Genomic DNA, 21638 nt, shown 5'->3' with positions numbered 1-21638 from the left:
GAGACTGAACAGTGGGATAAGAGAGAGCATAGGGGAGAGACTGCACAGTGGGAGAAGAGAGAGCATAGGGGTAGAAAAGAGAGCATAGGGAAAGAGACCGCACAGGGCAGAGTGCACCGGGAGGAGAAGAGCTTGCACAGGGGAGAAACCGCTTGGGGGAGAAAGAGCATCAGGGGAGAAGAGAGCGTACGGGGGGGATAGACAGCGCATGAGGGGAGGGATTATATTTATGGGAATTGTATTGTTTATATTCTATATAAACAACCCTGCAATCTCTATATTCTAATCATGAATCGTGGTATGTATTAAAGGGGCCCACTGCGAATCTTTCGCCCAAAGCCCACGAAAACCTGGAGTTGGCCCTGAGTGCAGGAAAAATAATGCAAAGTGCAAATTTTCTAAAAAGGTTGTGATTTCTTTGTCACCCGCAGGTATGGAGCATCACGTATCACAGCTGGCTGACCTTCGTCCTGCTGCTCTGGGCCTGTCTCATCTGGATGGTGCGCAGCCGGCGGCAGTTTGCCATGTTGTGTTCCCCCTTTATCCTCCTCTACGCAGTGACGCTCTGCAGTTTGCAATACGTCTGGAGCATGGACCTAGAAAACGAGCTCCCCAAACAACTGGGATTCATGAGACTTTCACAGCTGGGACTTGCCCGGGCCCCTTACCCCTGCCTCAACTTGGGAGCAATGGTCAGTATTTTTATTGTACTGTGCTACATTAGATAGAGACTTTGCGGCCAATATTGTCTAATTACAACTCTACAGATGGCCAACACCTTTACTAACTAGTGGTTTAACCCCCCCATCAATATATATGCATTCTTGACCTGGTGGAGCGTACATATTTTCTGCATTAGGAGAGGGGTATAAACCTTTTCCAGACGTGTATTGTGAAATCAAAGAATTGGGCATGTCTAACAGAAATATGCCTGATCCTTCTTTCGCGGTTGGCTGGATATGAGCTATGTCTAACATGAAGAGTTGGCTCTCGGGTTTTCAACAAATTGGGCTCTGAAAACCATATGATTGAGCAGTTGGAGTTTCAACCCCAAACACCTAAGCCGGCAGATTCCTCCAACTTTTACCTGCGTATTTGGGGGCCTTCACCTACCATTACCATGTGTTGTCAGAGGAGAGCACATATAGATACCTTACATACAACCACACACTGTGAATGTCGGCTATCTCCATTCCATAATGTCCTCCATTCTTTTCCCTGCAGCTTCTATATACTTTGACTTTCTGGCTCCTCCTCCATCAATTTGTCACTGAGCAACTCCTTAAACGAAAGAGGGTGACGGCCGTCCTGGTGCAGGTGACCGTGCCGGAATCCGGTGAGTTATTTGCCTTCCGCTTTGTCCCTTGTACTCCATCAATCGTATTTTGGCTGACATTTGAAGCCATAATGTCTATGTCCTCTTAGGCCAGCCCGCGGAGAGGAACCTGCTGAAATGTTTTGGGGCGCAGGTGATGAGCTTCTACGCCAAGTACTGGATCTACGTCTGCGGAGGGATGTTCATCATGGTCAGCTTTGCTGGACGCCTTGTGGTTTATAAGATCGTCTACATGTTCCTTTTCCTTCTCTGCTTGATCATCTTCCAGGTGAGAAGTGTTTAATAATGATGACTACCATGCGCGGGTGCTCGGTACTTGTAACTAGTAGGGCTGAGCGGATCCGGACTGTAAAAGTCCGGATCCGCGCGGTTTCAACGCTCTCTGGGTGCCAGACCCAGGCGCGGGATTGCGGGTGCACGATCCGGATTCTGCAATTAAAGTAAAAATAAAGAAAAGAAATAAGTGAGAGTTGCATACTTACCGAAACTCGGTATCATGGCGGCACACTGCTTCCGGGTCGCGCGTTCACTTCCTGTACTGTCCATCGCATACACACAGCTTTCTGTGTTTTCCCCGCCCACCGGCCATCCTCTCATCTGTGATTGGTTGCAGGCTGACGTGCCCCCAGCCTGTGACAGTATCTGCTGCGGTCATCTCTCATCGCGGCTCAGTCATAGGCTGCACTCAGAGCTGGCAGTCTTCTCTATGGCTGCTCGCTGTGACATGTAGCAGAGCTGGATGTGTCGTTGTGGGGCCTCGTGTGGATTACGTCGGATCTGCAGGGTGTTGGGGGTTAATAAAGTGGTGAAGGAAGGTGCGTTTTGTACTTGTTTGTTTACTGTAATTTACAGGTTTGTGTGATGTAGGTATCTCATAGACGCCTGTGCCATTACAAACCTAGGGCTTAGTAGCAGCTGTGCGCTGCTATTGTGACGCCCTGGACTAGCCAGGTAGTCACAGATGGCGCCCCGCACAACACCTGTCCCCTAATAAGGTGTCAGCAGCCAACCAGTAAAACCCTAGTCACCCCTCTCAGGGCTTGATGTTCACACCAGGGGGTGGAGCCAGGTGGTTGGCCACGCCCACCGAAGAGTCCAGAGAGCCTGAGGCGGGAAAACAGTCAGTTGAGTTCTAGTAGGAGTCAGTGAGTGGAAGCAGGCCTGTGCCCAGGTCTACGGGAGTCTGACAGGTGCCAGGGTTGGAGCCCGGGCACCTTTGGCTAGGATGAAAGCGGTGGCCTCAGCCTGCAGGAGCTGGGAAGACGGCTCGGTGGAACCGTGGTGGACCGGGACAGGGTAGTGGCCCGCCAGTACCGACCCGGGGAACCGACTCGGAAACCGGAGCACAAAGAGGGGTACTCAGACCCTGAAACGAGGTCCAGAAGCCACTGGACCGAGTTAATTAACTGATTGCGGTCTGGACTATAGGTCCTTTCCCACCCAGAGTCCCGACTGAAGACAACAGCCCACCGAGGGGGATAGAAAGCCAACGCACAGGCAGAGAGATCCCACGGGCTAGCGTCTGCGGGCAAAAAGGCTCTCCCGACATCCACAAAGCCGGGGAGCAGACTCCCGTCACTGAAGCGCAGGCAGTCCACAGATATACAACGCGGTTCAGGAAAAAGGCAGAGACCACAAACCGGGTGGGGGACCCGACTCAGCTGGCTGCGGGCACCGACCACCATCAACTTGTTTTACCAGAGACTTGTGTGTGTTACTAATCGGGAGTACAACAGTGCCCTCCAGCTGCGCACCTCCCTGCACCGCCCAACCACACAACACCCAACGGGTCCCGGGCCATCATCCCTGCCCACGGAGGGGTTAACATCTTGCTGCATAAACATCTGCTCCGGGTGCCCCGTAACTGCAGCGGTGGTGTCTACACCTTCACCACATCCCATGGGTGGCGTCACGAACTTAACCATGGCTCTGGCTGTACACTTACGTCCCCTAAACCGCCAGCCCCTTTCAGATCGAAGTGACCAAAGGGCCTCCGGGCCCGGGGACGCTCTAGCCACCTACCAGCGAGCTCGGATTTAAGCGGCTTGGCTGCAGCCGAGCGTGGGGCAGTACACTATTAACCCCTGCTATTACCCCGCTTGGCACCGCACAAGGCCAACGGGAAGGGCTGGTATTGCACGGGGATTGTCACATCTAAGAGATGCAGCAATATCGGGCGGCTGCGGGCTGGAATATAGCAGCCTCCAGCTGGCGTTATCATGGCTGGGGATGAAAATAGGGGGAGTAAAAAAAAGCCAGAGTCACACTTGCGAGGGATACACTGCTTTCCCCGCCCACCGGCCGTCCTGGCGCCTGTGATTGGTTGCACTCAGCTGACACTCAGGGTGGGGGTGCGTCTAGCTGCAACCAATTACACGCATCGGTGGGCGGGCAAAACAATGAATATTGAATTGTCGGCTCCGGAAGGGAAAAGGGTGACCCAGAAGAAGTTTGCCGCCATGACAGCGCCTTGGTGAGTATGCCACACTCGCTCCTACCCTCCTATCCACTTCACAAACGTTTTTAATCTCTGGATTCCGGTTTCCATTGACTTATATGGGCACCGGATTCCCGGATTCCGGAGAAGATCGGACTCCTTTATATATATATATATATTATATATATTATATATATATATTATATATATATATATATATTATATATATATATATTATATATTATATATATATATTAATATATATATATATATATTAATATATCCTGGCAGTGATCTGCCGGTACCGGTTTTTGGGAATTTGATCAGCTCTAGTAACTAGTGATGAGCTGGTACTATCATGCTCGGGTGCTCAGTGCTCATAACTAGTGATGAGCGGAAACTACCATGCCATTGTTGCTCGGATGGGCGCGACTCGAGTTCCGAGTATAATGGAGTCAATGGGGGACTCAAGCATTTTTCCTGAAGATTTCCTGGAAAAATGCACAAATTTCCCATTGACTTCCATTGTACTCGGGTGCACAAGTCGCGCCAGTCCGAGCGTCTGACTGCCCTTAATGAGTACCGAGCACCTCAGCATGGTACTCACTGTCCCATATTGTAACGACGCCATGATATCTGCACAAAATGACAATGCACATGGAGAATTATTGAATAATAATAAGTATAGTGCAAGTACATAAAATGAGAATCTGTCACAATGATCTGGGAGACCATTAGCCCTCAGACTAGGGGGGCCCTAACTATCCCTGATCTCTGAGTTACCTCTGAAGGTGAGGATGCCTGAGCCGCCTTCCTGGCTCTGATCCTGACCAGCCCTGATCTTATACCCCCTATCCCAGGGAGGGGCTGGGACAGGAGCTTGATGAAACCAACAGAGATAGACAAACAGGGGAAACCAAAAATCTTACAACATGCGCATACAGAAGTATAAGACAATAAGAGGTATGGATGAAAATAAGAGCAGGGAGGAAACAACAAGACGATGGAAGAACTCAACAACTGCACACAATATAATCACCAGCAGAACTGGGACACAACAGCACACAGATCAACACAGCAATAAATTATAGTCTGCATGGGAAGACAGTCCACCATCTTAAAAAGGCAGGGAGTAAATGTGATCGGCTTCCATCAACATTTGATCTCAGAGGTACCAGCAGGCTAACAGAGGTTAACTCTTGCTAGCCTGACCATTAATGGTTTCTTTGGTGTTTGGTCAGGCTCAAACACCCGAGAAACCATAGGGTTGAGTATCCGAATCTGTGGTGTGAACAGTGTCTGATGCCGCCATGACACTCGGCAAATTTTAAGCAGAACTCCATGTGACAGAACCAGTGTAATTGTACCGCCCCGCGGGCTCAGCTGCGACCGCCGAGCCGCTCGGATCCGTGCTCGTACTGCGGGTGGTGGCTCAAGCCTCTCACGGACCCGGGGGTCATGTCGCTCTGCAAGGGAGTTGGCGCTACACGCGGGGATTTGGGTGATGAGTTCCACGGCCGGGGCCGTTGTGGTTTGGTTTTGGATGTTAGTTCGTGATGCCACCCACGGGTTGTGGTGATTGTAGACACCACCGCTGCGGTAAAGGTATGGGGGCTCCCAGGAGCGGTGTAATGGCGCAGCTAGATGTTGACACCTCCGTGGGTAGGGGGTGTTAGTCCCGGGGCCCGGTTGGCGAGGGCCGGGGTGCAGGGTGAAGTGTTGCGGTGCGGTGCCTGATGGCACTGGTGTACTCACTCTGACACAAGACACTGGAGTCTCTGGTAAACCAAACTGAGTGATGAACGGGGCCCGCAGCCGGCTGCAGCTTCTCCCAGAATAGGTTGGTGGTTTCCGCCTTTCTCCTGCACCTATGTGTGTAAATGTTGTGACTCCTATGCCTAGACACCGGTAGTCCGCTCCCCGACTTGAATATGCCGTAGGGGCCCGTTTGCCCGCAGACGCTGGCCCTTTGGGTCTCTATGCCTTGGCGGTGGCTTTACCCTGTATGGTTGGGCTGTTGTCTTCTAACGGGACTTGTGTGGGATAGGTCCTTAAGTCCAGTCCGCAATCAGTTGATTCGACTCGGCCCTGTCGGTTCAGGGCTTTTGTACTGGGTCTGAGTACCCTGCCTGGTGCTCTGGTATCCAGTTGGCTTCCCGGTTCGGTTCCGGCGGGCCACTACTCTGTCCCGGTCCCTTACGGTTCCAGCGGTCGTCTTGCCGGTCTCCTGCAGGCGGCCACCACCGTCTGCCTCCTTGCCAATGGTGACTGGGCTCCAACCCAGCCACCTGGTAGTCTCTTATCAGGGCCCGGACACAGAACTGCCCGTGACCTTGACTGCTCTCCACTAGAACCTGAACTTGACTCTCCTACTCCTTGAACTTGACTAGACTCACTGTTTTCCCGCCTCCAGGACTGTGAACCCCTTGGTGGGCGGAGCCAACTGCCTGGCTCCGCCCCCTGGTGTGGACATCAAACCTGGAGGGTGGTGACAAGATTTTTAGGTTGGCTGATGTCACCTAACCGGGAGAGGGTGTAGTGTTGTGTGTGACTACCTTGGACGACCCGACTAGTCCGGGGCGTCACATAATACAGGGCATAAATATGCGCCATTTTTTGTTGCTGACTGTACACATACGCGTCACTTTCTTAATATCCTGTCGTCTCGTCTTCCTGACTGTAGGTGTATTACACCCTGTGGCGGAAGCTTCTGAACTTTTTCTGGTGGCTGGTCGTGGCCTACACCATGCTCGTCCTCATCGCCATCTACACATACCAGTTTGAAGATTTCCCGGTTTATTGGAGGAACCTGACGTCTCTCACAGATGAGCAGTATGTGGTTTTCTTGCTGGATTAAGACTTCACAGACATATTTCTTTTCTACTTAGTCTGTGGGTTTTGTATGGTTTTATAAAGCCTCTCTATTTAAGCTAATAGGATTTAGGTGCAGTACCGCATCCGGCCTATGATCAGGAGTGGCGCTGTTTAGTAAAAACTAAATTAAAAATACTTCTCACTTGATTTTCCTGTTTTCTCTAGATTGAGCGCTATGGGTCTGGAGCAGTTCAGTGTGTCCGAGCTCTTCACCAGTATCCTGATTCCTGGCTTCTTCCTCCTGGCCTGTATTCTTCAGCTCCATTACTTCCACAGGCGGTTCATGCAAATCACAGATCTCGCTCGAGCTTCGTCTCTGTTGAACGCCTCTTACAAGAACAGGTGAGGAATGCATTTCTGTAATGGGCTTTATGGATGAATTTCCTGCTGCTGATCAGATCTCTGCTTGCAGTCATTGAATAGGAACCTGCATGGGTTTAACTCTAGAAAATGAAAAGCTTCTTTGGTCATGTAATGTCAGTCTGTTTGGGGGTCAGTAAAGAAATGTCCCGGTTTTATTGGGAAGTAGACCACCTGTGATGATAGGTGGTCTACTTGCCCATTAAAACCGGGACATTTCTTTACTGACCCCCAACAGACTGTGACATTGATCACGTGGGCACCGAGGACCAGGGGCCGAACCTCCACTCTAATACACAGGGTCCTGCTCTAATGGCCAATATCAGAGGACTCTCCCATCTCTGTAGTGTAACCCCTTCTATATAGAAATCAAGGCAGATCGCTGCAAAGGAGATGATTCCCTGACCCAGTGAAGGGCTTGTCTGTTCAGGATGCTGGTCATTAGGGATGCTCCATGCACTAGCTTGTGTATAAAGGAAAGAATATATGTAAAATCATAACCAACTCCATCACTGATCATACTGTCAACAAAAGGTTGTAAGATGATAGAGATATATAGTGTGTGTGTGTGTGTGTGTGTGTGTATATATATAAAAGCCACCTGTCCACAAAATCAATCACTCTTCAACCTCTCCACCATGGCCAACACCAAAGAGCTGTCTAATCACACCAGGGACATAATCGTAGACCTGGACAAGGCTGGGATGGGCTACAGGACAATAGGCAAGCAGTTTGGTGAGAGGCAACAACTGTTGGTGCCATTATCAGAAAATGGAAGAAACACAAAAATGACTGTCAAATTTGTTATGTTCTCCTGTGTTTGCTCCTACACTCCAAATGTACCTAAAGGTAGGCAATTTAGATCGTGAGCCCCAATTTAGGTGAGTAAAAGGAATAAATAAAGTCTATAGATAGGTGTGTGTGTGTGTGTGTGTGTGTGTGTGTGTATATATATATATATATATATATATATATATATATATATATATATATATATATATATATATATATATATATATATATATATATATATATATATATTATAATATATATATATATATATATATATATATATATTATAATATATATTAGTGTATTTCTTTATGTATAGATAGATATATATGTGTGTATGTATATATATGTATGGATATATATATATATATATATATATTATAAAATATAAATAAAATATAAGCTATCTCTATCTCTTCTCTCAATCCATTATTGTTGTTCCAGGAGGCTGGAGCCCGTTATATTTTTGCGTTGCTTAATTTTTATTTTCTCTACAGTTTATATATCTCTATCTCTAATATATAAAGCTCAGTGTATGTGTGTATGTATGTCCGCTAAAGGAATCCGCACCGTCACATTTACAATCACAAAATTTTGCACAGACGCCTCATGTGACCCAGGGAGCGTCGTAGACTATGTTTTGACAGAAAAATGTAACCCCGTGCTTTACAGTTAGTCTCTAAAATCCTGCCTCCATTAAACTGAATGGAGGTGGGAGCTATAGGTTATTAATAGCAACTGTCAGTGGTTGCTATAGGAACAAAATAAACTGTTAGTTGAAGCTTATGCGTGAGGTTATATGATGTTGGTTGAGAGATGGATAGAGAGACAGAAAGAGGCAGACGGGGCAAAGAGGCAGACGGGGCAAAGAGGCAGACGGGGCAAAGAGGCAGACGGGGCAAAGAGGCAGACGGGGCAAAGAGGCAGACGGGGCAAAGAGACTCTCTTTCTTTATCGTTCCTATGGGAGACCCAGACCATGGGTGTATAGCTTCTGCCTCCGGAGGACACACAAAGTACTACACTCAAAACGTGTAGCTCCTCCCTCCTAGCATATACACCCCCTGCTAGCCAGTCCTAGCCAGTTCAATGCTTTGTGTTTCAGGAGGTCACACACACATGCATTCTTTGATTTTTGATTTTTCCTTTTGGATCAAAGATTTGGAAGAAAAGCGGGTCCAGCTGGACTCCTGGCATGTCCCTTCTCACCCCACTGTGTCGGCGGTGCTGTTAAGGTTGATTTCTTTGTCGCTCCATTGGGAGACCCAGACAATTGGGTGTATAGCTATTGCCTCTGGAGGCCACACAAAGTATTACACTTAAAAGTGTAAGGCCCCTCCCCTTCTGGCTATACACCCCCAGTGGGATCACTGGCTCACCAGTTTTGTGCTTTGTGCGAAGGAGGCAACACATCCACGCATAGCTCCACTTTTTAGTCAGCAGCAGCTGCTGACTATGTCGGATGGAAGAAAAGAGGACACATATAGTGTCCCCAGCATGCTCCCTTCTCACCCCACTGTATGTCGGAGGTGTTTGTAAGGTTGAGGTACCCATTGCGGGTACGGCGGCAGGAGCCCACATGCTGATTCCTTCCCCATCCCTTTTTACAGGGCTCTGGGTGAAGTGGGATTTACCGGTCTCCAGGCACTGAGACCGTGCTCCATCTACAGCCCCTGGAGAAGATGCTGGATGGAGCGGAGTACATCAGGGACATGGCCCTGCTTCCTCAAGGTACTCTGTGTCCCCGTGCATTTGGCGCTCACACCGCAGCATGCTGGGTGTTGTAGTGCGCCGGGGGACATCAGCGCTGCGGCGCCTGTGCCATGGCCTCATTCAGCTTTGCTGAAGCAGGCTCACTTATGGGAATTGGTCGCGCCGGCCGCTGGGACTGCGGCGCGGCTGGCACTTGTAGTGCGCCGGGGACTTCAGCGCGGCCTGCGCTTTTACGGCGGCCGCGCTGATAACTAGAGTCCCCGGCTTTTGCGGCCTGCTTCCGTTCGTTCCCGCCCCCAGACCTGCCAGTCAGGAGAGGGGCGGGACGCTGGCCACTTCCAGGAATCGGTCGCGCCGGCCGCTGGCAGCGGCGCGGCTGGCACTTGTGGTGCGCCGGGGACTTCAGCGCGGCCCGCGCTTTTACGGCGGCCGCGCTGATAACTAGAGTCCCCGGCTTTTGCGGCCTGCTTCCGTTCGTTCCCGCCCCCAGACCTGCCAGTCAGGAGAGGGGCGGGACGCTGGCCACTTCTATGAATCGGTCGCGCCGGCCGCTGGAACTGCGGCGCGGCTGGCACTTGTGGTGCGCCGGGGACTTCAGCGCGGCCCGCGCTTTTACGGCGGCCGCGCTGTTAACTCGAGTCCCCGGCTTCTGGGCCTAGTCTCCCTTCGTTACCGCCCACAGCCCTGACAGTCAGGGTAGGGGCGTGACGCTGCATAGAGCAGAGCTGAGAGCTGGAGTATGTTTTGCATACTCCACCCCTCTCACTGTGTGCACTGTGAATCCGGATTCCCGCACTTTCTCAGGCACGCCCACGGCTTCCTTCTCTACAAGGACACCGGCAGCCATTAGTGTCAGTTTCTGTACGATACAGAGACAAGTGTGGAAGACCCTGGCATTCTGATAGTCACACAATCGCTGTAACAGGCGTTAAGCAGCACCTGTGGTGCTAACCCCACTAGTGCAGAAGTGCACTTATAGATATGCTTGTACTATATACATTGCACTGTTTGGTCGCACGTTGTATATACCCTCCTGGATTATGCGGAGGAGTTATCAGCATATTCTCTGTGTAAAACAAAGGTGCAGAACCACATGTTTTTCTATACAGCTGGTACAGCATGTACGGCTATACGGCCGGCAGGTACATAGACTCCCATTGTATGCACTAATGGCCAGGGGATGAGGACGGTGTCTGCAGTATTTACTGACAGTTTTTCTGAGACTATGGCTATGATACTAGAAGCCTAGCAGTCCGGACATGTCTCTCACAATATGGGCACTGTTGAATCATTGATCCATGGCCCCCCTCAGTGTGAATAACTAACAGCTCCGGGAATGTCACACGCATCCCAGAGTCACGGCTCTGCACGGACGTCAGTCCCAGACAGCCTAAGTGGGCTCGCTATGAGCGGCCTCGGTTTCATCAGGGTCCTAACAGAAGGACTCGCTGTGTAATGAGGCGGAAGTAGCGGCTCAGGATTCTGATCCTGAGACCGCTCTCAATCTGGATACACCTGATTGTGACGCCATAGTAAATAATCTTATAGCGTCCATCTATAGAATGTGGGTTATTTCTCACAGCTCCTCCAGTGGAGGAGTCAGCTTCACGTATTTTTCTGGACCACTCTGCCTTCAGAGAGGCAGTCCAGGAACACCACGCTTATCCAGATATGCGCTTCTCCAAACGGCTTAGGATACACGTTATCCCTGTCCCCTGACTTGGTCAAGGACTGGACCCAATGTCCCGAGCGGCATCCTCCAATCTCCAGGCTTGTAGCTAGATCCATAGTTGCAGTGGGAGATGGAACTGCAAACTCAAAGATGCCACTGACAGACAGATGGATCTCTGGTCGAAAGCCATCTATGAGGCTGTCGGCCCACCGTTGGCTCCGGCATTCTCTCCCTTGGGGCACTCCAAGCTATTTCAGCTTGTCTTACACAGATTGACACGGTTACACGTACATCTGTGCCGCAGGTGGCATCCTTAACCTCTCAAATGTCTGCATTTGTTTCTTACGCGATTCAAGTTGTCCTGGACTCTGCGAACCGTGCGGCGGTAGCCTCCGCTACTCCGTGTTTTTAAGCAGAGCCTGGTCTGCTCGTTAAGTGAATGGAAGGCAGATTCTGCTTCCAAAAAAAAAAAAAAAAAAAAAAAAAAAAGGTTGCCTAACCAGTTGCCTTTTTCTGCTGACCGACTGTTTGGTGAGCGTTGGATGTAACCATCAAACAGTCCAGGGGTAAGGATTCATCCTTTCCTCAGCCCGGACACAACAAACCCCAACAGAGCAAGAGGCAGTCGGGGTTTTCGGCCTTTTCGAGGCTCGGGCAGGTCCCATTTTTCCTCGTCCAATGTGGACTCAAAAGGATCAGAGGAGCTAAGATTCTTAGCGGGCTCAGTCTCGCCCAAAAAAGCGACAGTCTGAAAACCCGCTTCCACGGCTTCCTCATGACTTGCGGCCTCGGTCGGTAGCAGACTCTCCCGCCTTGGCGATATTTAGCTGCCATAGGTCAATGACCATTGAGTGTGAGACATTCTGTCTCACGGGTACAGGATAGAGCTCATTTCTCGTCCTCCAACTCGATTCTTCAGAATTTCTCCACCTCCCGGCCGGGCCGCTGCTCTTCTGCAAACAGGGTGCACTCTATAGGCAGAAAGAGTGATGACCCCCGTTCCTCTTCAGGAACAAGGTCACGGTTTCTACCCCAAATTCTTTGCGGTACCTATAACAACGGGCCGTTCCGTCCCGTTCTGGATCTAAAAATGCTCAGCAAGCTCGTGGACACCAGGCGGTTCCGGATGGAATCCCTCCGCCATGTCATCGCCTCAAGGTCCCAAGGATATTTCCTAGCATCATTAGGCATCAAGGATGCTTATCCACACGTGCCGATTGATCCAGAGCACTAGCGTTTCTACGCTTCGTTATAGGAGACGAACACCCTCTGTTCGTAGCTCTACCTTCCGGCTAGCGACAGTCCAACTGGTCTTCGCCAAGGTCAGGGCAGCAGTAGTCACAGTCCTGCACTCTCAGGGTCACTCTGTGGTCCCGTATTTAGACGATCTACTTGTCAAGGCACTCTCTTAGGAAACATGCCAACACTGCCCGAACGTTGCGCTGGAGACTCTCTAGAGTTTTGGGTGGATCATCAACTTTTTAAAGTCAGATCCGACCCCGACCCTATCGATAACATATCTAGGCATAGAGTTTCTTACTCTCTCAGCGATAGTGAAGCTGCCGCTAGACAAACAGCATTCACTACGGGCTGCAAGCTCTTCTTTAAGAACCAGTCGCACACATTGAGACGCCTCATGCACTTCCTACGTAAGATGGTAGCAATGGAGGCAGTTCCTTTCGCGCAGTTTTACTGCGTCCACTACAATGGGACATTCTCCGCCAATGGGACGAGGAGTCGACGTCCCTCAACAGAGTCGTCGTTCTTTCTCAGGCGGCCAAGGAATCTCTACGGTGGTGGCTTCTTCTCACCTCTTGGTCAAAAAGAAGGTCCTTCCTATCCCCGTCCTGGGCGATAGTTACGACAGACGCGAGTCTATCAGGGTGGGGAGCAGTTTTTCTCCACTACAGCGCTCAGGGTACGTGGACTCAGCAAGAGTCCACTCTTCAGATCAATGTTCTTGAACACAGAGCAGTGTATCTTGCCCTACAATCCTTCCAACAGCGGCTGGAAAGCAAGCATATCCGACTTCAGTCGGACAGCTCCACAGCGGTGGCATACATCAACCACCAAGGAAGAACGCGCAACCGGCAAGCCTTCCAGGAAGTCCGGCAGGTTCTGATGTGGGTGGAAGACACGGCATCCACCATATCCACAATTCACATCCCAAGTGTGGAAACTAGGAAGCTGACTTCCTAAGTCGCTGAGGTGTGGCCGAAAGAGTATGGTCTCCTCACCCGGACGGGTTTCAGGAGATCTGGCGCCGCTGACAGAGGCCGGACGTCGATCTAATGGCGTCACGGCACAACAACAATGTGCCAGCTTCATGGCACGGTTTCACAATCATCGAGCTCTGGCGGCAAACGCCTTAGTTCAGCATTGGTCGCAGTTCCAGCTACCTTAGGTGCCACCTCTGGCATTGTTGCCCAGAGTACTGCGCTAGATCAAGACCGACTGCGGCCGCGCCATCCTCGTCGCTACAAATTGGCCGAGGATGTTGTGGTACTCGGTTCTGTGGTGCCTCACGGTAGGCTAACCGGGGGCACTACCAGACCAATCAGACTGGCTGTCTCAAGGGCCATTCTTCCATTTGAATTCTACGGCCCTCAACCGGATGGTGTGGCATTGAGTCCTGGAACCTAGTGTCGTCAGGATTACCTCAGGACGTGGTTGCCACCATGAGACAGGCTAGCATACCAACGTCCGCCAAGATTGACCACAGGACGTGGAAGATGTTCTTATCTCGGTGCTCGGCGCAGGGTGTTTCTCCCTGGCCGGTTGCATCGTCTATGTTTCCTTCCTTCCTGCAATCTAGGTAGGAAAATGGGTTGTCGCTCAGTTCCCTTTAGGGACAAGTCTCAGCGCTATCTGTATTTTTTCAGAAACGACGACTTCCTCAGGTACGCACGTTCCTACGGGGAGTTTGTCTTCTCAGCACTCCGTACAAGCGGCCGTTAGAGCCCTGAGATCTGAACAAGGTTCTAATTGCTCTCCAGATGCCGCCTTTCGAGCCTTTGAAGGATGTCTCCCTTCCCGTTTTTCACGGGAAGTGGCCTTCTAGTAACGGTCTCGTCTCTTAGGAGAGTTTCCGAGCTAGCAACGCTCTCATACAAACTCCCTTCCTGGTCCTTCACCAGGACAGGGTAGTTCTGCGTCCGGTTCCGGAATTTCTCCCTAAGGTGGTATCCCATTTTCATATCAATCAGGATATCACCTCACCTTCTTTGTGTCCTCGTCCAGTCCATCAATTTCAGAAAGATTTGCATCTGTTGGTTCTGGTGAGAGCACTCAGGTTCTACTTCCCGCATGGCGCTCCTGCGCCACCCGGATGCACTCTTTGTCCTTGTCGCTGGTCGGCGTAAACAGTCGCAAGCTTCCAGATCCACCCTTGCTCGGGGGCTCGAGGAACCAATTCTTGAAACCTACAGTTCTACTGGGCTTCTGGTTCTCTCAAGGCCGAAGGCCCATTCTACCAGAGCCGTGGGTGCATCCTGGGCATTACGGCACCAGGCTACGGCTCAGCAGGTGTGTCAGGCACCCACCTGGTCGAGTCTACTTACTTTTACCAAGCATTATCAGATGCATACCTACGCTTCGGCAGACGCCAGCCTAGGTAGATAAGTCATTCAGGCGGCGGTTGGCCACCTGTAGGAGAGGGCCGTTTGACGGCCCTATCATGAGGTATTCTTTTACCCACCCAGGGATTGCTTTTGGACATCCCAATTGTCTGGGTCTCCCAATGGAGCGACAAAGAAGAAGGGAATTTTGTTTACTTACCGTAAATTCCTTTTCTTCTAGCTCCAATTGGGAGACCCAGCACCCGCCCTGTTTTCTCGGGGTTTTTCTGTTTTTTCGGGTACACATGTTGTTCATGTGGTATGGTTCAGTTCTCCGATGTTTCCTCGGATTGAATTGGTCTTTAAACCAGTTATTGGCTTTCCTCCTTCTTGCTTTGGCACTAAAACTGGTGAGCCAGTGATCCCACTGGGGGTGTATAGCCAGAAGGGGAGGGGCCTTACACTTTTAAGTGTAATACTTTGTGTGGCCTCCAGAGGCAATAGCTATACACCCAATTGTCTGGGTCTCCCAATTGGAGCTAGAAGAAAAGGAATTTACGGTAAGTAAACAAAATTCCCTTCTTTCCAAGGCTGGAGCCTTCTCATGCCGCGCTCCTTCACCATCCCCTGGGGCTCTGGCTTGAAGTGGGAGCCAACACGGTTCTCACTGCTTTGCAGGAGACCGGTCTCCATCCGCAGCCCTTTTTCAGGATCCTGCTGGACGGAGCGATCACCCCCCAGGGACCTGGCAACCTGCGTCTCACAAGCTAAGTATATGAGACGTTATTACCACAGAAAGTGGTCTTTCCAGGGGTCCTTTATACTTTATTTATTGGGGAGAGTGTGTTTTATGTTTGTGTTAACATTTCCGGCCGGTTCTCCAGTTTTCACTGGAGAACCGCGCCGATGGTGCCTGCACGCCGGCCGCATGTTTAAATCTAGGCCCCGGCTTCGCCTGAGGCCTAGTTTCGGTTTCCACTGCCTCTGCATGTCAGTCATGCAGAGGGACAGTGTGGCTCCGCCCAGCGGCTGTGCAGCACAGGGAAGGGACACTCCTCACTGAGGAAGGATTCCCTACCCTGGCTACCTCATTTGCCGCTCTCAGAGTAGGCCCCGCCCCCTCTCCTCGCTCCGGTCGCCATTTTCTCAGCGTTCTCTGTGCCTGCATAGGCACAGAGTTTCCACATTGTGACAAGTGGGGGCCTGGGCTGAGGGACTGGAGGGCACAGAAATGTCTGTTTAAACGATCTGGCAGCCACAACCTCCGGTTTGTGCAGCTGCTTATTTTATCTGTTTATATATGCTGGGGGCCATTCTAGGACAGAGCCCCCACCTCTGCAGCATGTCTCACATCAGAGCAAGGCTGCAAGGCTGTTTTTATTATGCACTGCATGTAGTCTCGTACGGCTGTACCGAGCTCATAAACACAGTGGCCCCTCAGCCTGGAGGCTCATCAGTGGTCCCTCCAGCTGCTCCGGCTTCGGTGGCTGACCCCCGGTTTGGCTAGAATCCGCTCTTTCCAGGGGTCGGCTGTCCCGGAATCTGCTGAGCATGCATTAGCCCCCTTCTCAGGGCGTTTTCTGCTACAGCTCGCTCAGCAAAGCTCACAGAGGACTCTCCTTCTGGTCTCAGACCCCGTCCTCCTGACATGGAGACGCAGGGTCCCCTGTCCTTCCCCGTCCCGCAGCTCTGATTCATGAGCTGACTCACCGGACGAGGAGGATGTCTCTACCAGGGGCTCGGACGCTACTTATGTACCATTGATCCGTCCGTAGGTGACGCAGATGCTAATGATTGGATTGCGTCCATTATACTTGTACTGGACCTCCATCCGCCTGTATCAGGGGAGTATTCCCCGCTGGCAGAAAGGCATCAGTATACCTTAAACAGGACAAGGAGTGTGTTCCTTAACCACTCCAGTTTTCAGCCCACTGTGTCCAAGCCCACAGCCTGTCCTGTCAGACCCCAAAGCGGGGTTCTGATGACTGTTTCCCCCTCCAATCAGAGGTGTTCAAGGAGTGAGCTCATTCGCCAAGGGTGGTCCCTCCGGTGTCTAGACTTTCAGCCCGGATAGTTGTATCAGTGGCTGACGGCACCTCTATAAGGATCCCACTGTACATTAATTTTGTACTGGACCTCAATCCGCCGGAGTTACCTTGCCTAGCAGAACACAGAGTGTGTTCCTTAACCACTCCAGTTTTCAGGCCACCGTGACCAAGCCCAGGGTCCGCTCTGACAGTCGCTTCCCATGAAGCGTGGTTCTGAGGACTGTTTTTCCCTTCCACCAGAGGTGGTCAAGGAGTGGGCTCATTCACCAAAGGTGGCTCAGCCCGGACCGTTATGTCAGTGGCTGATGGCTCCTCACTTAAGGTTTTGCGGCCCGCCAGGTTGTCCTTCTGGCCAAATCTGTATGGGGGCGGCAGGAGCTTCGTTCTCCTCAGCTTTACAGCAGTGCGGGTTTTTTTGTAGCCTTCTCTGCTTCTCTAGAGGAGATGCATTCCCTCACAGGGACTCTATGCCCGAAATGGTTGCCTGAACTTCCAGACTTCAGTCTTTTCATCCTATGCCATGTCTGCCATGCTGGACACCGCACTGCGGTGGCCTCGGCTAATTTCCTCGCTATCCGCAGGCTCCTGTGGCTTCGGAAATGGAAGGCAGATGCCTCTATAGAAGTTCCTTGCTGGGCTCCCTTTTGTTGGGACCAGTCTCTTCGGAACCAACTGGATGAAATTAAGGAAGCTCTTGGCGGGAAGAGTTCTTCCATGCCACAAACCTAAACCAGGAAACCTGTCCAGGGCAGGAATCAGTTGAGGTTTCGTTTTTTTCGTTCCTCCATCTGATCGTTCTCTAAGCCCTCGGCCTCGTCCACTAGCTCGGCCAAGGTTCATAAACCCAAATGGCGCTCGAAGCTGCGTCTTCAGAAAACCGCAGGAGATGCTGCCACTGAGTCAGCTTCCTCCGAGCTATCTAGCCACGCCAACAACGTCCTTGGTCGGTGGCAGGCTCTCCCACTTGGCGACGTATGGTTTTAACACGTCTCCGTTCAGTGGGTGCGGGATTATATCTCCCATGGCTACAGGATAGAATTCTATCCACCCGCCAAACAGATTTTTTTCTGTCAACTCCTCCCGGCTCCAAGGCCGCCGCCTTCTCACAGGCCGTGGCATTCTTGCAGGCCAATGGAGTAATTGTACCGGTTCCCGCCTGGGAACGGTTCTGAGATTTCTGCTTAAATCTATTCCTAGTCCCCGAAGAGGGCGGTGCCTTCCGACCTGGATCTTAAGCTTTTCAAGCATGTTCAGGTGGGGCGTTTTCACATGGAGTCTCAGTCTTGTTCCGTGTGTTTTTCACCGGATCAATCCATAACCCAAGGAGATTCCCTAGCATCCATCGGCATCAGAGATGCCTATCTGCAGGTGCCAATCGCAGTTTCACACCAGCGTTGGCTACGTTTTGCTATCGGAGTGGTCCAATTCGTGGCTCTTCCCTTGGGGTTAGCCACGGCCCCTCGAGTATTCTCAAGGTTGGGACAGCTGTGATTAGGGTCCTGCACCTCCTAGGGTTTGGCAGTGATCTTTTGCCCTGGACGGTCTTCTTGTCGGGGCTTCATCCAGTGCAGACTCTTAGCAGAGTGCTTCGCTCACTCTCGCCACTCTAACCAATTCGGGTGGCTTGTCATTCTGTCCAAGTCCAGAAGTTCCCGTTCCCAGGGACGCAATTCGAGACTCTGTCGGCACTTGTGAAGCTGCCCTTAGTCAAACAGTAGTCCCTCCGCTGGCGGTCGACGTCGTTCTATCAGGCACCGAATACAGGTACTGGTCAGATGGTGGCGTCAATGGAAGCGATTCCCTTGCCCAGTTTCTCCTGCGTCCTCTGAGGCTGGATGTTTTCCGCTGTACAAGCGAACTTCCTCCTTCCACGGGGTGGTGGCTTCGCCACAGACCAGGGGCTCGTTTCAGTGGTGGCTTCGGCCACTCTGTCTCAGGGACGCTCCTTCCTGGCCCCGTCCCGGGTGATCCTCACCAGGATGCTAGTCTATCCGCCTTGGGAGCAGTATATCTCCACCATGGAGCGCAGGGCGCTTGGACTCTGTCCGAATCAGCCCTCTGGATCAATGTGCTGGAAATCAGAGCTGTATTTCTAGCTCTCTAAGCCTTTCACCATCTGTTGGCGGCTAGGCACATTCGAGTCCAGTCGGACAACGTGACAGCGTTTACCTACATCAACTCCAGGGCGGGACACTCAGCCGCCTGGCAATGTTGGCGGCTGTCAAGAACAGGCGGGGAAGTCCCTCAGAAATCCGCAGCGGTTCACTGATTTGTTACACACGACTACTCTCTAGCGCCCCCCTTGTCTGCAGGCCACTTTTGGTACTGCAGGACAATGCATAAGATGAGGCTGCTGAGCTGAGAATGCCAAATATTGGAGGTCTCACAGCAAGGGTAAATGTATATCTCTGATTCCTGCTAATGGAATATTTATATACCTCGGTACCCTTAATGATAGCACTCCAATAATTCTATGCAATAACAATTACGCTGCCACCACCCAGACTTTCTACAGGTAGCTGGGAACCCGTTTCAGATAGCATAAGGCCCTTCGGGGTTTTGGATTCGTATATAAAGCATAAGGAAAGAAACTCTTAAATTTTTATATATTTAATCCGAAAATAGGCAGTGTTTAAAGAATATACAGGAATTTACAAAAGGGAACAATACACATTACGGCATAGACAGTTACATAAAATAAAAGGTATAAACGTGAAACTTACTAAACTCGTGCCATAGAAGTGACGTCCAAGCTTAGGGAGGGAGGGTCTCCAAGAGATGTTAGAATCGGCCAGCATCACCCTTCATGATGCCCTCCTAAGTACTGACTGACCCCCCAAGACAGGAACTGTCTCTTATGCTCTTGCTAGCCCCCTTTGCCTGTGACATCATTTTACAGTCACTTGTGGGCTGGGCTTGAGATGGTCACAAAGTTCCATAATTCTAGGTTTTTTCATATCTTTGCTCCTGGGTCACACAGGTGAAAGATATTAGCGTCATATTTAATATCTCGATTTTACAGTTACATTGATACCAAACACAACGCCTCTAGCACAATTTTACTGGCCAATACTAATTTGTCGTGATTCCGTCGATCTCCTCGTCAGGTGAGACGGTGCGCTGGGTTCCGCACGACGCAGGGATTCTGGCAATGTGTTTTTCATCTTTCTAGCATTAAAGTCGCACTTCAAAACCTGCTTTGGGAGTTTTCCCGCCAATATTACAAAGAATTGTCTTTCTCTGCAGCTTTTGGCTTTGGTTCTACCATCACCCAAAGTCATAAATACCTTAAGCTTCCAGGCCAATCAGATAATCGCCATGACGACCTGTGGCTGGTGAAGAAGAGGGGGATGAAGTCCCTTCAACAGCTCTACAGGACAGCGGCTCAACGCATTCTTCAGTGGACGAGGGACTCCTAGTCCACCGTATCCGCAGCCCACATCCTAGACGTGAAAACTGCGAGGCAGACTATTTCAGCTGTCCAACCGTGGTCCACGATCCTCAGGTTTTGCGGCAGACGCACTGGTTCATGTTTGGTCCCAGCTTCGTCTCTCTTACGTGTTTCACCCTCTAGCTCTTGTCCAGAGTCCTGCGCAGGATCAGTAGAGAGGGCCGTCGGGTCATTCTCATACTCCAGACTGACCCAGGCAAGCTTGGTACCCTGACCTGCTCCATCTGTCCGTAGTGTTGCCATGGCATCTTCCGGACCGTCCAGACCTTCTCTCAAAAGGTCCGTTTTTTCCGCCAGAATTCTGGACTCTCAGATTGACGGCGTGGCTCTTGAGTCCTGGATCTTGACGACTTCTGGTATCCCTCCTGAAGTCATCTCCACTATGACTCGAGCTCCAAAGTGTCCTTTGGCCTTTTGGCCTTGCCGACCCTCCTGTCCCTTCCACAGTCCGGTCTACAGCTAGGACTATCCCTCATTAAGGGACAGGTCTCGGCTCTGTCAGTGTGTGCCAGCGGCGTATCGTCCGGCTGGCTCCGGTGCGCTCCTTCAAGGGCGCATCTCACATCATTCCGCCTTACCGGCGGCCTATGGAGCCCTGGGACCTTAATCCGGTCCTCACGGTTTCCGGAAACCCCCCCTTTGAGCCTCTTAGGGAGGTTTCTTTGTTTCATCTTTCACAGAAAGTAGTCTTTCTAGTGGCCATAATTTCCCGCCAGAGAGTCTCTGTTTTGGCTGCACTCTCTTCGGAGTCACCCCCTTTTTTGTTTTTTTTTCATCAAGACAAGGTGGTCTCCGTCCGACTCCGGACTTTCTCCCTAAGGTGGTTGCTGCTTCCACCTTAACCGGGGCATTTTTCCTGCCTTCCTTTTGTCCGGCTCCTGTTCATCGCTTTGAAAAAGCGTTGCATATCCTGAATCTGGTGGGGGCGCTCCGGATCTATGTGTCTCGCACCGCCGTTATTAGGCGGTGCACCTCTCTCTGGTGCTGACCACTAGTCAGCGTAGCAGTCTCTCGGCATCTAAGCCGACCCTGGTTCGTTGGCTTAGGTCGGCCATTTCCGATGCCTACAAGTGTACTCAAGTGCCTTCCCCGCCGGGGATCAGGGCACACTTGATCAGAGCTGTCGGTGCCTTTTGGGCTTTCAGGCACCAGGCTACGGCTCAGCAGGTCTGTCAGACTGCCACTCTGATTAGTCTGCATACTTTTTCGAAGCACTACCCAAGGCATGCTCATGCTTTGGCAGACGCGGGCTTGGGCAGACGCATCTTTCAGGCGTCTGTCGCCCATTTGTGAAGTTAGGTTCGCCTGCTTCTCAGTTTGTCTGTTTATTCCCACCCATGGACTGCTTTAGAACGTCCCATGGTCTGGGTCTCCCATAGGAACGATAAAGAAAAAGAGA

General features: G+C 51.2%; 1 protein-coding gene across 3 annotated transcripts in view; it reads left to right on the top strand.

The window, feature by feature from the left end:
- PIEZO1 (piezo type mechanosensitive ion channel component 1 (Er blood group)) overlaps nucleotides 1-21638 on the top strand; it is a 240675-nt gene that overhangs the window by 173181 nt on the left and 45856 nt on the right. For all 3 annotated transcript variants that reach the window (XM_075325894.1, XM_075325893.1, XM_075325892.1), the window contains exons 12-16: nucleotides 432-692; nucleotides 1225-1336; nucleotides 1426-1604; nucleotides 6457-6605; nucleotides 6813-6989. In XM_075325894.1, coding sequence (XP_075182009.1) covers nucleotides 432-692; nucleotides 1225-1336; nucleotides 1426-1604; nucleotides 6457-6605; nucleotides 6813-6989 — 878 coding nt within the window. The remainder of the gene's footprint in view (nucleotides 1-431; nucleotides 693-1224; nucleotides 1337-1425; nucleotides 1605-6456; nucleotides 6606-6812; nucleotides 6990-21638) is intronic.

Source organism: Anomaloglossus baeobatrachus, chromosome 10 (assembly GCF_048569485.1).
Source record: "Anomaloglossus baeobatrachus isolate aAnoBae1 chromosome 10, aAnoBae1.hap1, whole genome shotgun sequence".
NCBI classification, from domain to species: Eukaryota; Metazoa; Chordata; class Amphibia; order Anura; family Aromobatidae; genus Anomaloglossus; species Anomaloglossus baeobatrachus.
This window is presented reverse-complemented; position numbering and strand designations above follow the sequence as displayed.